Source organism: Camelus ferus, chromosome X (assembly GCF_009834535.1).
Source record: "Camelus ferus isolate YT-003-E chromosome X, BCGSAC_Cfer_1.0, whole genome shotgun sequence".
In the NCBI taxonomy this organism is placed as follows: Eukaryota; Metazoa; Chordata; class Mammalia; order Artiodactyla; family Camelidae; genus Camelus; species Camelus ferus.
In genome coordinates this window covers 17,531,973-17,547,725 of record NC_045732.1, presented here as the reverse complement: position 1 = coordinate 17,547,725, position 15,753 = coordinate 17,531,973, and the positions used below count along the sequence as shown (strand labels likewise).

General features: G+C 39.6%; 1 protein-coding gene across 8 annotated transcripts in view; it reads right to left on the bottom strand.

Annotated features, from left to right (window-relative positions):
• Window positions 1–11,121, bottom strand: part of MOSPD2 (motile sperm domain containing 2) — a 44,516-nt gene extending 33,395 nt beyond the window's left edge. For all 8 annotated transcript variants that reach the window (XM_032475907.1, XM_032475908.1, XM_032475910.1 and 5 more), the window contains exons 1-2: window positions 10,988–11,121; window positions 10,760–10,829 (exon numbers count right to left, since the gene is read on the bottom strand). In XM_032475907.1, the coding sequence (XP_032331798.1) occupies window positions 10,760–10,829; window positions 10,988–10,996 (79 nt within the window). In that variant the 5' untranslated portion in view covers window positions 10,997–11,121. The remainder of the gene's footprint in view (window positions 1–10,759; window positions 10,830–10,987) is intronic.
• Window positions 11,122–15,753: the final 4,632 nt, after the last annotated feature.

The window sequence follows — 15,753 nt, the reverse complement described above, 5'->3', positions numbered from 1 at the left end:
TGGAGAGTCATTCCGTTTTCTTGGGTCTTTTGCATGTATACAGGAGGTATACATGTTATTAAACTTCTGTTTTTCTTCTGTGCATCTTGTTGGGCCCACTGATGTCCTTCAGAGTGCAACGACCCCAGTTCCTGGGCTCTCACATGTCTGACATTCTTCACGGAGTGTATTTCCCCTAACAAACTAATAGCCCCAGGTAATGCCCACCTTATCAGAGTCATAGACCCCACCGCCCTTCACAGACCCTAAACCTCTTTCCTCACCTACAACCAACCACAGACTTGCTCACAAGCCCATCAGGCACCTTGTGACCCGACCTTATAAAAGACCCCAACATCCAGCCCTTGGGGCTCACACAGGCACCCCACGTCTGTGTGTCTATGACACCGCCCCCTAATAAACTCCTTTCTATTCTTATACTTAATCTCTGGTAAATTCTTTTACCAACCCACGTCACCATGCCACCGACTGGCCGCCCACTGTAACACACAACACATCTGTCTTATATCAATTTAATTATTAGACCAGTCAAAGGACCTAGAAGGGTAGAAGGAAAATGTTTTCACCTCCACAGGACCCTCAAGTGTAAGGGAGTTTTTTGAAAACCAGTCCTTTGGGAAGTCCAGATGCTACAGGAAGCTAAAGGCATACACGCAAAAGGTATCTGAAGATACCAAAACACACAGGTGTGCACGCACCCTCCCCTCCCCTCCCCCGCCCCTCAAGGACACATCACTTTCAAAGACTTTACCTCTTGATGATTAAAGCGCACAGATGAGGAAGAGATCAGCCTTATACACAGATACATATGCATCTACTCTCACAACACCTTGTCCTTAGTACTTTCCTCTTGCTGAGGTCCAGCGAAAACCCCATCACAAACCAACACTAATCTCAAGTGGTGACTTTTAGCCTCCTCCTTGCATTTGTTCAAAATAGCTCAAAGCTCATTTCTGGCCGTTCCTTTCTTAAGAAACCGTAATGAACTGTCAGCACACCTATAGTTCATTGTCTCTGCTGTTTATTTCTTCTTATATGAATTTTGTTCTGTAAATTAGTCTTATATTTATACAGTGTTTCACCACCAAACTGTAAAGTTCATAATTTTGCAGAGAAAGAACTAGATGAGTGGCAATGGTGAGTCACCTCTGGATCAGACAGGACTAAGTGTTCCAGGGTAAAGATGACTCCTCTCAGTTCTTCATCTCTGTCTCTCATGTACGCAGATTCTCAGATCCCACCCATGAGTAGACACTCTGGGGGCGGGGTGGGGGGAGCCCAGTGATGCCTGTATTAACAAGCCCTCCTGGTGTTCTGATAGTTTTGAGAATTGCAGCTACAGGCCAATAGCTTCATCCCATCACAGAAGATCACCTGCCTCTCAGGCTCTCACCAGCTTCAGGAAAGTGGAGATTCAGGGTAGATTGTGGCATAATGTTCAAAAGCAGCAAATATACAACTGTCAAACATTATGGTAGTTCAAAACCCCTTAGGATCTCTTATTTCTCTAAGACTCTGAGCATTAGTCCACTTAACGTCCTTATGGGGCCTTGGAAGAGCATTTGTATTGGAGGGACCATGTGAATGTCAACAGTAGGAGTGATCAGACCGAAATAACAAAAAAGTCCCTTATTATTCTCCTGCTGGTTGGCCACAGAGCTGAGAATCTGCACTTGTAGCAAGTTCCTGCAGGAAGCTGCTGCTGCTGTCCAGACACCGCACTGTGGTAACTACTGGTCTTTTACAGGGGTGGGCAAAATTCTTCCATAAAGGGCCAGGCTGTAAACAGCTAAATATCTTAGATTTTGAAGGCCACATATGGCCTCCATTGCTGATTCTTCTTTGTTGTTGTTTTTTTAGCAACCCTTTAAAAATACAAAAACTATTCTTAGCTTAAGAGTTATTAAAAAAATATCAACAGCAGGACTTTGCTGAGCTCTGGCATGCTGCAGAGAGGGGAGGTGCTTCCTGCTTCAGCTGCTGTCCTTCAAGGGCTGGATTCATACGCTGGATACTTAAAGAGATTTTCTACTTTAGATGGTTTCTCTCTCCACTGATCTATTCAGGTCTTCTTTCAATGTTCTTTAATATCATTTTAAAATTTTCTCTATAAAGGAAAAAAAGTTGTATGTTTCTTCTATTAGATTATTAGGCAGTTTAGAGATTTTTTTATGGCTATCACAAGCCAATAATGGCAAGACTGGCAAACCTTATAGCTCTTATTTTCCTTGCCATATTGATAACTAGGTTATTTTATAGCCTGTAGAATTATAGAAATAATAGTGGGGATCACTGGCTTTTTCCTGATTTTCTGGGAATTATTTTGAAGTTTCACAATTAAACATGACATTTCCTGTAGGTTTTTAAAAGGAACACTTGAGAGTTAAAGTTTACCTTGTTTGCTGGAAGTTTTGTTTGCTTTTCATAAAGTTGAATTATAGCCAGTGTGGTTTGTCTTTATTAAAATAAACATTTCCCTCATTTAATTTTGCTAGTGCATATATGTTTGTATTTGCTTAAACAAACAAGAAAAAAGAAATAGAAAGCAAATATGGCTAAAGAGGTAAGAGAAGACAGTGAAGAGGCACAAGAGACAAGACGCTTCTCAATCTTTACTGTTTTATATAGTTACGATTGTTGAACTGTACCCATTCGAAAATTTCACTGAGAAGCATTTTGTTAACGTGGTAAATTCCTCTTCTACATTTTCTGACTACGAGTTATCTTTCCACGCCTGGGACTCACAAAAGTGCTTGGGCCTTAAGTGTACGTGTGCGCCTTTGCGATGGTGGAGAGAGTGGGAGACATCTGTCACTATCAGTTCAATTTCCTTAACAGTCATTGATCCATTTAGGTTTTATACTTCTCATTGAGACAATATTGGATGATTTTCCTTTTCTCCAGAAAGTTTTCCATTTCATCTAAGTTTTCTAAATTTTCTGTGATAAAGCTGATTATTGTATTTTTTTTATGATTTTTAAAATCTCTCCCACATCAATAATTCTACCTGCTTTCTGTTCCTAGTGTATGTCTTTGCCTTCTCCCTTTCTTCTTAATTAGTCATTCTAGTTTGTCTGTTTCACAAGTCCTTTCAAAAAGCCAGCTTAGGTTTATTGCATCTACTATCTTTTCCCCATAAATCATGAATACCTGCTCTTATTTCCTTCTACTTTCTGTGTATTTACTCATGTTCATTTTGTAGCCCCTTGAATTGAATCTTTAGCTGATTTTTATTTGGGCCTCGTTTTTTAACAAATGAATATAAAACCACGGATATTCTCTTGCTTAGCTTTAAGTAACTTTTAATTTCCATTGTGAAATCCTCTTTAACCTACGGATTATTAAGCAGAAGGAAAAATTACACACACCCACTGCCGGGAAGTTGTTAACCCATGGATTATTTAGAGGTGTTATTTTACTTTCCTAACAGTTGATTTGTTTTTGAGTACCTTTTTATTGTGACTTCTCATGTAGTTGCTTAAAATGGGGTGAGAACATGGTCTGTACGATTTAGTTGCTTTGGAATTCCCGAGACTTCCTTTATGATTTAATATGTCGTGAATGTCTGCAAAAGTTCCAAAAGCACAAATATATATTCTATCCATGTAAAGTTATGATATCACATTATATTCTCTGTATCAGAAGCTTGATATTTTTAGATATGTGATAAGGACAAAAACTGATAAACTCTTCAGATCTTTTCCTCCTATTCTGATCATGACAGCTTTAAAAGGATGACCTTGAGAATGCTGGAGCAGAATTTAAGAAAATCCAAGTGTTTATCTATCTGTCAGTCTTCTAAAGGCTTCCTCTCTTGGGGGCAGTACTCACTAGTTACGAGGACTAATTTATGACCACCCACCACACGTTAGCTCCAAAGAGAGCTAGGTATTGCAGACGCAAAGAATAAAGCCTGAGCTTTATTTTGGTCCCTTAGGTGGTTCCTAATCTAGAGAGTTTATGTAAAATATCCAGGAGTGAAGTGACACTTTGAATGCCATTTTCTTTCCACCCTTCCTTTTCAGAGAGGGCAGTTGATAAGAACCATCCCTATTTTAAGTACCCTTTACCTACAGGTTCCTTTGGCTCACCGCTAATCTTCCTGCCTTTGAAATTCTCCTCTCTGAGATCATCCATGATACTAACATGCCCTGGTTCTCTGACTTCTCTAACCACTTTGTCTCCCTTAGCCTAATAAAATGAAGGCATTCCTCAAGGTTAATTGCTTAATTAAAAAAAAACATATTTTCAAAATTAAGAGGCCCCCACCAAGGGAAAATCTAAAGGTTATACTTAAGATGAAACAATAATGATCCTAGATATAAGATCTGAAACTCAGTAAGGAAAGATAAATAAAGATGCTAGTAAATATATGGTGTGTAAACAAACACTAAGATATAAAACAACAATAATAAATTGGAGGGGTGAATATGGGGTGAATGTCAGTATTGCTGCACAAAAACGCTATCTTTCAGGGATCAGAAAAGAGGAAACACTCCCCACGTATTTTATGAAGCCTGTATAATTTTGATGTCAAAGTCAAACAAGAAAAGTATAAGAAAGGAAAATTATAGGCTGATTTGTGAATATAGATGCAAAAATTCTAAACAAAATACCAGCTGACTGCAGCAACATACATAAGAGCATGATAGCAAAATCTAGAAAGAACCCCAAATCCACCAATTAGTGTTTTTATTCCATGAACTACAACACAGCTATAAAAAGGAATCTTAAAAACCTGATAAACATAATCTACTGTATTAACAGATTAAAAGAAACACCAAGCGAACATAACAGATACAATATGTTCAACAAATGAAGAAAATGCATTTAGTAAAATTCAATCCTCAATTGTGGTGGGAACAAAACAACAAACAAAACAAAAACCAAAACTACCAAATCAGGAATAGAAGGAAATGTCTTCATTGTGATAAAGGATATCTACAGAGATCGTGTTTGGGGCTGTCTTTCTAAGATCAGGAATAAGACAAGTAGGCTTTTGTTACTGCTTCAATTTAACAGTGTTCTAAAGGTTCCAGCTAGTGTAAAGTAAAAGCATTTCCAATTGTAAACATCGGCATGTTAGAAAATTATCATTATTTCAAGGTGATATTGTCTACATAGAAATCCCAAACTAATCTAGAGACAAATTATCACAATTAAGAACAGTTAGTAAGGTTTCTGAGTCCAATATTAATGCAAAAAAGTCAAATGTCCTTTCTATTAACTAGCAACAATCATTTAGAAAATAAATTCTGAAGAGATACTGTTTAAACCACCACAAAAAGAAAACCTATCAAGTGTCTGGAAATAAATTTAACAGAAGTGGGTTAACTTTATGGAGAAGATTACAAATCTTTCCATAAGGAAGAGCTCAGCAGATAGGTATACCAGGTTCTTAGATAGCAAGACTTAACCATGATAATGTCAAGTATCCCAAAACTGATCTTCTGATTTAATACGTTTCCACTCAAAATCCCTACGAGGCTTTTTTTTTTTTTTTTTTGCAAAAACATGATAAACTGGTTCTGTAATTTATATGGAGGAACAAAGGGCCAAGAAGAGCCTGAGGAAGTGATCTGCATAAGTGGAAACCAGATGACCCATGATGATATGAAGAAATGCTCAATCTCACTGGTACTCAAATGCAAATTAAAACCTCAATGAGATATCACATCACCCCCATCAGATGGGCAAAAATTAAAAAAAAAAAAAGAATGCCCAACTTTAGGGTGTGGAAAAACAAAGACACTCAGAAACTGGTTAAAATAAAAATGGGTGCAGTCACTTCGGGAGCTAGTTCAGCATCACCTAGTACAGCGGAGTAGGTGCCTATTCTATGACCCACCCATTTCACTGGTGGCTGCAAACCAGAGTAGGTCTCCAACTCCTTGGTCTTGGGACCCCTTTTACATTCTTAAAAATAACTGAGGACTCTAATGAGTTTATATAAGTTATATTTACCAGTTGTTAGTTATTAGGTATTAAAACCGAGAAAATTTTTGAACATAAGGACACACAAGCACACGTTCCATCAGCTGTCAGAGCAATGATGACATCATCACATGCCACGTAACCTCTGGAAAACACTATTGTATGCTTGTGAGAGAATGACAGTGAAAAAGGAAAAGAGTTACTATGAACAGTTTTGACCTTCCAAGATTGTTGAAATGCTCTCAAGGAACTTTATAGTTCCTAGACCAACTTGGAGAACCACTGCCCTAGAGAAAGTCTAGGCACCAGACATGTAGAAGAATGTTTATAGCAGCACTGTACCTAATCGCAAAATCTAGAAGGGACCTCAAATCCACCAACTGGTATTTTCATTCCCTGAACTACAACACAGCTATAAAATGGAATCGATTATGGTTATATTTGACAACATCAACGACTCTTGAGTAAGAGAAGCAAGGCATGGAAAAAATCTATTCAGCTTTTATTTCAAGTTCAAAAACAGTAAATTTAATAAAGTACTTGTGAGGAAGCTGTCATAGGTGATGAAGCTCATGAAAAGCAACAATGAGTAACAGCAACCGCAGGACAAGCGGCTGCCCGTGAATGGCAGGGATACCCAGAAAGTCCTATTTCTTTGGCTGAGTGGTGAGTACATGGCTGTTTATTTTACTCATGTTTTATACATTCTGTACATAAAAGATATTTCAAAATCAAGAAAAGAAGCCAAGACAAAACAAAAATTAAATGATTAGAAACAGTTATTGGATGAGAGAAAATTATTTAACTTAATGGCAATGGAAGAAACCACAAAGGAGTGAAATTCAAAAAATGAAAAATACCCAAGTGATATAAACAAAAAAAGCCAAAACCAATTTTAAAAGCCATACTAATGAAAAAAAATTAACTACAAATGGAAGTAAACATATGAAAAGCTGACTCTCACTAGCAATCAAATGTAAACTAACACAAAGAAGCACGAGTTAAGAACTGAATATTAAGTGGTAATGGAAAACATTGTTTACTTCATAATATGGGGAGATAAGATCATGTCAATAAAAATGCAACACATAAAACTACATACAGAACGGTCTTTACTTTTTTTAATGTATAGAAAAAAAGCATCCACTGTTAGAAGAGCTACCTCTGGATGATATGCTTCTGGGGGATTCTCCTGGCCTATTTTTTGGTATCACCCACATTTATTTAAATGAATTCATATACTTGTAGAGTCAGGAAACAAACCTAAAATAACAAAACCCACAAATCTTTCAGTTGCTCTTCAAACTCACTAAACAAAGCACAGTCGCACCTCTTTGGTGTCCAAGGCTCCGGACACTATGTTGCCACTGTTTGTAGCCCTGGTGTGCCTACCCTCCTTAGGGCTCATCAGTGGACTTCCCATGGCTTCCCGAACACGCCCTGTACCTTATCACTTCAGCGCCTCAGGCAGGACTGTTTGATCTGCCTGGATCACATTCTCTCCCTGGCCGAGTTCTACCATATCCCCAAGTTCTTGAGAAACACCACATTTTCTCTGAAGTTTTTTCTAACTCCGTGCTAACCCAGTCATCCCAACGAGATATGACTTTTCCTCGTCTTTGACTCCTACAGAAGTGATTTTAGCACTTTTATTCCTCTTGACGCAACTTGCCTTTACTTTAGTAGTTAGCTCTGTTTTTAAGCATGTTAGATCAGTCTTTATTTATTTCACGGAGGTACTGGGGATTGAACCCAGGACCCCGTGCATGCTAAGCATGTGCTCTACCAGTGCGCTGTAATTCCCGCCCCCGGGAGTTGGCTCTGTTTCAAGGCCTCTACTAGATTGTAGTAGTTCAGGAAGGGGCTCTATCCTTCTTCTGCTCTTTCTCTAATATTGACACACTGCTTCCCAGAATTAAGCATGTAGTATGTATGTGAGGAACTGAATCAATTATTGTCACAAGGGATTAGTCTCTTGCTTTGGCCACAAGAAAGAGGAAGAGAGAAAGGGAAATGTTTCTCATCTGAGACTCAGCATGAAATTTCTCACAGAAACAATGCTAGAAAAAAAAGACCATTAGTAGTGCATGCAACAATTATGGACTAAGATTTTCTTCTTTTTGCAGCTACAAATCTATCTGTGATTGGTTACTTAATTTCTGTGGAAACAAAAACATGCTTAGAATTCCCAAGAACCTACCTCCAAAAGAGATTTTGGAGTACAGCCAGTGTGTAAAGTGATACACTTGCAGATAATACATGTGTTCCCTTAGGAAAAACCACCGTTTCCTTAGGCCTACCCTAAGCCTCTTCTGAAACAAAACATCATTAATGACAATAGAAAGGATGAAATGAAAGACAGAGGAAGAAGGAAAGTGGACGTTCCTTTCCCATGCAAGTCTTTATATTAATTAAATTCCTATTTGCCATGGCTATGCTGATAACGCACCTACATACATTCACACACATCCAGGGGTGACAGAGCCCTCCCTATACTTAATGCCAGACAGTGCTTTACTTGGAAATAGCACTGCTCTTCATGAGACATATTGTTAGGGCTGCTCTTTGCCAGATTTGGGTGGGGGAGGGGTGATGGTTAGGACAGCTCTTAATACAGCCTGGGACTCATCTCCATATGTGTGTATTTAAGCATTGCTATTTTCAGTCAAGGACTATGCAGTGAGAACTGTGCTAGGTACAGAGGTGAGTCAGACCCTGCCCTCAGTGCTCACAGGTTGCCCCAGACTCATGTGCTCTACTGGAGGAAATGAACACTAAGTCAACAAATGAAGGACATAATTACAGATTATGGTAAGAGCTGTAAAGGAGGCGAGATGGGGAGGCTGTCTAATAATCGGCAAAGGCCTCTCAGATACATTTAAACCAAGATGGAAAAGAAAAGAAGAAGCTAGCCACGCTCACTACCTGTAAAGAGCCTTCCAGGCAGAGAGAAGGGGAAAGATCCTGAGATGGAAAGAGCCTCAGTCCGTCTGAAGAACATAAAAGCAGCAGTGGGGCTGGTCATATTTTTCAAACTGTGGGTCAGTGGGTCACGTCTGGAGGTTGTGATGTCACTTTTGTGGGTCACTGTATCAGGGAGTCACAGGCTTTTAGCCTGAGCACTCTTTAATGAACTTGTGCTTCAGTTCTGTGTGTACTAGATTATGTAGAATATGTTTCTTACTGTGGGCAGTGGTGAAATCTGCACTAAGCAACAAGAGCAGGACCAGATGAGGATGGGGGTGGGGGCACAAGCTAGGACAGACATGGCCTTGCACTGTAGGCCACCATAAAGAACTGGGATTTTGATTGTAAACACAGTGTAAAGGTACTGAAGGGTTTCAAGTTGGGGAGTGCCACGATCTAATTAGACACACTGGTGTTGCCAAAAGATCCCCACAGTGAAATTCAGAAGACCTGACCACCAGCCCAGGTCTAGCCACTAACACCATGGAGTTTGAGCAAATCATTTAATCTCTCTAGATGTTACTTTCTTCATTGTAGAAACAAGAAGGTTGGACCAAGATGACCTTTAAGATCTTATCTGTTGCTGAACTTCTATGACTATATTCTACCTCTTCTGTTGGGCATAAGTAAATGACTATTGGGGAGCACTAGCTCGTTAGGTCAAGTTCTGGGTTATTTCTTAAAATGTTATTAACCATGTAGCTATGAGTGACATTTCTATGGAAAGTAATGTTACAATTCTTTCTGTACTGGAACCGGCTACATTATTAGAAATGAGATCTCTGGGCTAAAAGTGAATCAAGTGCTTTTGCAACTCTCTGGTACAAAGTATGAGATGTGAAGAAAATTGACAGGGAGGGATGAAAAGATTTACTGACCAGGTTATTTGGAACAGATTTCCTTATTTGTTCTAGGTCATCAACTGACATATAATCTCGGGCAGTCTAAAGGTGCCGGGAACCTCTGCTGAGCACTAAAGTCAAGATGTGGAACCTGAACTCTTTACAGTCACCACAATGACTACTGAGGCAAAATATCCATTGAGAGCCTACTAGACGCTAACCCCATGCTACACAGTTTGATATATACTTTTTCATTTACTCCTCTTAACCTAATTCTTTGAATTTCACAGACATGGAACCAGGGGCTCAGAAGACACAAGCAAGATATTAAGTGGCAGGGTCAGGGTTTGACTATTTATTCCCTATTTATAATAAATTATCCTGCATGCTTTTCGAAATTACTGTACAAGAATTCAACCATCAGTTAAATATTGGACAACTCAAGTATCTGTGACACCTGGAAACAGAATGGTCACTCAACAAAACAATTCTGTACTCACAGGACTTTGCAAAGTACCATGTGGGATGAAAAGATAAGAACTTGTTCCAGCCTACTTCGTGGGTAGCAGGCTGGGTTCTCTGAAGTGGAATTAGGCAAAACAGCCAAGGAATTTGGATCCCCTATTAAGCAGACGTGAATAGTATTAAGGCAGTTTCCAGGTTCATGTTCTTGATTGTTGCTGGTGAAAGGTCAGCAGGAGAGCTGTGGACTGGACACTATCACCTGTGCCAAGGGCCTAACAAGTGTCCCTGCAAGTTCTATAAACTCGAGATGTGAGAAACACCAATTTCCAACTTACATTAACCCTTAGAAAACAATGGACGCGTTACTTGTCCAAGTGGAGCCGTGTGCGTGCCACATTATAGAGCGGAAAACCTTGGAAACGTAGAGGGTACGGTCCCCGTGAGAATCGAAATGGTCCTTAATTCCTTTCACAGAGACACCGGCAAACACCCCAGCAAAGTTGGGGACGCTCACTGCACACCTGCCTCAACACCGAGAATGCGGTACCCACCTGTCACATACTCAGCTTCGAACCTCCGTCGCGTGTCAGAGATGAGCTTGGCTTTATTCTGGGCTTGATACTAGAAGGAAGACACGAAGGGACGCTTAAACACTACGCTCACCACCTCACTTCCCCTCAGCCCAGCCCACCTGCACCTGAGTGCGCGGCCCCCAGGCCTCAGAGGCAGCTTCGGGGTCCGGGCTGGGGGGCCCGGCAGCGGTGCGGTCGGCTCCTCACCTCTGCCATGGTCGCTGTCGTGGACGTGATTGCGCTTGCACTCGCCACTTCCACAGCTGCAGACCGGGTATCTCACCACCAGCCAAGGCGGACCCGAGGTAAAGAGGGAAGGGCGGGACGTAGAGGTGGTCGCGTGACAACGGAAGGCGGGCGGAAGCGTCGCCTCGTCGACCAATCCGATGCGGCCGCCGGGTTCCGGAGGCAGGACCGGGCCCTCGCCCTAGCTTTCCAGTCGCTTCCCGTTCGGGCCCCGCCCCCTGACGTCCCCTGCACTGCGGGTCCGCCCCCGCCAGCCGGGGGATCGCGAGCGCATCCCTCGCGGAGCTCCGCCCGTGCGAGCTCCGCCTGCTATTCGCTTTCACAACAATCCCCGGAGGCCACGCCTCTTCAGCCTTCCTTGGCAACCGTCTTCTGGCCAGCTGGGCAGGCTCCGCCTCCTCTGCGCTGGACGCAGCCTCCGGCCTGGGCCTCCCAAGATGCAGCGCGCGAGCGGGAGGTTTGGAGTCGTCGGACGCTTCGCCTGTTTGTGGCGTCGGGGACGTGGCGGCTGTGGTACTCGGGAACCCCACGCGCAGAGGTAGGGCCGGTGGCGGCTTGTCTCCTCAGGTGACTTTCGCCGAGGAGGTGGCGGGGCTGGGTTGGCTCCCCTGGTCCCTTCATTGCGGAAGAGCGGGAAGGAAGTGGGCGTCCTGGGGCCTGTGCCCATCATTCTGTGGAATAACTAGATTTCATACTATGTTCTGGGAATTTTTCGCTTGAACCTTTCTTTACCTCTGCAGCATCTTTCCCACTTGGAGTGTGAAATACTTAGCAATGAGTAGATATTTGAAATCTTTAAAAGTTATATGAAGTTAAAAAGATGTAAAGCGTCTTTCAGTTTATTAATTAAGATAGTTCACAGCTGGGGCGAATTTGCCTCCCAGGGGGCATTTGGCACTGCTTGGAGATATTTTGGCTGTCACAACTGAAAAATTACAAAGTTGTAAGAAGAAAAGAACAATTCTCATATTCCCACGGTCCCTAGTCAACCACGATGGACGCTAGCATTTTTTTGTTCCAAACTTTTAAAATATATGTTTACTTTTTTTTAATGAAGAGAAATACACACATTGTGTAAAAAGTATTTGAATACATCTTCGAAGTAATAACATTTCAGATATAGCTAAAGTTTCTCTCTGGCTCCACTCCCTACCCTGATACCCTTCCTCTTCTCCAGAATAAACAGTCATTGGAATTTGGCAAGAATCTTTGCATTTTTTTATTTTGGACCAGGCTGCCTGGGTTTGAAACCTGGCTCTGTCGCTTACTATCTGTAGGCCTTAGAGAAGATCCTTAAACTCCATGCTTCAGTTTCCTCATGGAAATTGGGTTAATAAGGGTATCATGAAAAATGAATAAGTTAGTGCAAAATGCTTAGAACACGTGCCTGGCACAGAGAAAGCAGTCCGAGAATGTAGCCATTGAAGGTAAACAAAATATATAATGCTGTTTTATGTGTTTTGATTTTGATACATAATGTACTACAGTATACATTTTTCTGCAACTTATTTTTTTCACTCGATTTTTTGAACTCTAGACACAATGTTATCTATCTAATTCATTCCTTTTAACTACAAGATGATATTCCATCTGTATTTATTCATTCCTCTATTGGTGGTCATCAAAGTTTTTACTTTTTATTTAATATTACAAATAACAGCACAGTGAACACTCTAGAGCAATGTCCTTGTGCGTTATTATGTAGGATTATTTCTCTGGGTTTGTATCTAGAAATGAAATTCCTGAATAGAAAAACAAAAAAAAATTTTTAAACAAAATGAAATAAAAAAAAATCCTGGGTGTATGCATTTCCATTTATGCCAAATTGCCTTCCAAAAATCTCCCTTTAATTTAACTAAGTATTCATAATTATTTCCTATTGATGGCTCTGCCTCCAGTCTCACTTCACTCCCCCTGTCACAGGATCTTTATTATTTAGAAGTACAATCTTGTGATTTCTATTTTTGAAATCTTTCAGTGGTCTATCATTGCTTAGAGAAAGAAGTGCTTAGTATAGCATAGAGAGCCTTTAATTTAATCTTTTTAAATTCTCTTAGTAGATCACCATTCCCCCACATTCTTCTACACTTCAGGTACCCTAAGCTTTTTTGGGAAAGGAAAAAGGGAGATTGATTCTGGGTAGGCCCCAGCAGATGACTTCTAGTTATATAGGTAGAAAAAGTTTTAACAGTGGACCCACTCTGTAGCCCAGTTAATTTACTTAGGTAAACAGTATCCTATATGTTGGAAAAATGACACCTATGAGTATTATGCTCATGAGATTATGTTTAATATTATTAGGTGAATTTTTAGTTAGATATATTTTTAATTAAAAATTTTTTTTATTGGTGTGTAGTCAGTTACAATGAGTCAGTTTCTGGTGTACAGCATAATGTCCCAGTTATACATATATATACATACATTCCTGTAGTTAAGTGTCTTAATTCTACCTTTATTCCAAAGATAGAATTCCAAAGACACTGTCCATTGGTTGCAATCAATATGGTTTCTTAGAGAGTTTTTTAGATTTCATCTGCAGATGATATAGTGCTCTTTTAGGATTTTCCTGAACCAGACCTGTAGTTTATTTAGAGTTCTGAAATTTATAATGCCTAATGAATTTACTAGCATTTAATGGAACATTGTTTATTTGGTAGGAGGCTGTGAGAGAAGGTTGGATAAGGGTGATAATTTGTTGCCAAACTATTATATTTAGATTATCATGTATTGTTTTTCTAGTATACGCTCACGTCTTTTTCATTTTATGTGTAAAATATAAAGTCAACTTTGATGTGTGGTAATAAAAAACAGGAAAAGCTCAAATTAACTACATATTATTTTATAATAATCTGCATCGAAATCTCTCTCCCATCCCCCTCCAGCTCTGCAACAGAAGGTAAAACTGGTTTGAGTTACCTGTTACTTCAGCAGCCACTGTTGTAAGAGTACTAAGTAAAAGTCAAATGACTAGTAGGCTGGAATGCTAAGTCTGGTGTCCCGATTTGATTAATCAGAGCTTGTTAATATTGGTTTTAAGAACTTCTGAATTGAAACTTAGTTTCACTTGTTTCCAGATTATTTCTACCTGAAAAAAGAAAATTACCACTTACTTCACAGGCTTAAAGGTTTTTCTTACGAACATATGCTAAGAACTTTTACTTTTAAAATAGATGTTGCATCAGTATAAATAAAACATATACACAGATATGAGAATTCAGTAAGCCTTGAGATTACAGAAAGTTTGAGGAAAAAATTATACATTAAATATTAATAACTTCTAATTTGAACTCTGATGATGGTCCATTTAGAATAACTTATATTGAAAATGTGCATATTTTTACAATGGTATTTAAAATAAAAAGCAGTGACCTTTCATATAACAATGTTTTTCAGTCTCTTTGAGTCTAAGTCCATGAGAATAAGTTTTCTTTTTGCCTAGAGCTCATGCTAAAAGTATGTTGAATTAAGATTATAATAGGCCTTTGAATTCCATGCCCTACTTATAGCAGTGGTTTGCAACCTTTTATCTCTCCATCATTTATATGTTCAATGTACAATATTTAGTGTCTGTGTTTCCAGGTGGTAACTAGTTCATGGATCAGAGATCTGTTGGGGCTGGTGGAGGGGGGCGTGGGTGCATGCAACTCTTTTGAATGAGGGGACAGTTACCTGATCAAGCTTGTGTTTTAGAACAATAACTGAGGTAGCATAAATAGATGGATATATTAGAGGGGAGAGAGACTAGAGTAAGGAAGGCTGATTAAAGGGCTTTTTACCACGATCTAAGTGAGAGATGAAAGCCTGAACTAGTGGCAATTGGGACAGAGAGTTGGGAGAAAGAAGTTTTTTTTTTTTTACTTTTACTTTTTTTTTTAGAAGGGGATAGGTAGTGAGGTTTTTATATATATACACACATTATATGTGTGTTGTGTGTGTGTGTATATATATATATTTTTTTTCAGAGGTACTGGGGATTGAGCCTGGGACCTCATGCATGCTAAGCATGCGCTCTACCACTGAGCTATACCCTCCCCCTGAAAGAAATTTCTAACGTTAGGAACTTGGTGATAGCGTTAGAAGAGCAGCATGTAAGAGGCCTGATTTTCCTAACTCATAACTTTATCAAGGTGCAGCAGTACATACTCTAAAATTTAATAAGGGAGTGATTCTACTGATCTTTTAGCAATCAGATCCTCCTTAGTCCTGTCACACTTGGTGTGACATTGTGTTGATTACACATTAGTTGTGACATCTCGTGTTAAAATCCCAAAACCCTTTTCTGGACACAAGTTATTTTTGGTTGGTTTTAGTATTAAGAAATCTGAAAACCTTTTTAAGTGAGTAGGTAGTGAAAGACAATGAGTTCTTAGATCTTTACCTGAGGGTATGTAATTTTAATGCTAAGAAAAGAATATATCATTTAATGCTAAAAAGTGACAGTTTTTAGAAGTCTTCTAAGAGGTCTGAGATGTCTGTGGGAAATTTGAAATAAAGAAAATATTATTCATATGTTTTGATGTAATATAACCAATACGTTTATTTCCTTTAAAGTAAAAGGTCATTTTATGAGTGAAAGCCACACCTTTGATTTCCCTATCTTCTTTACTGATGAAGTTGAAACTACGTTGGGATACCTGTTGTCCCAGATCTTTGCATGCATTGTCTACCAATATACTACTAAGCCAGTTGGCTTCTGTTGGTTCGTATTAGGATAGAGTATCTCCAGT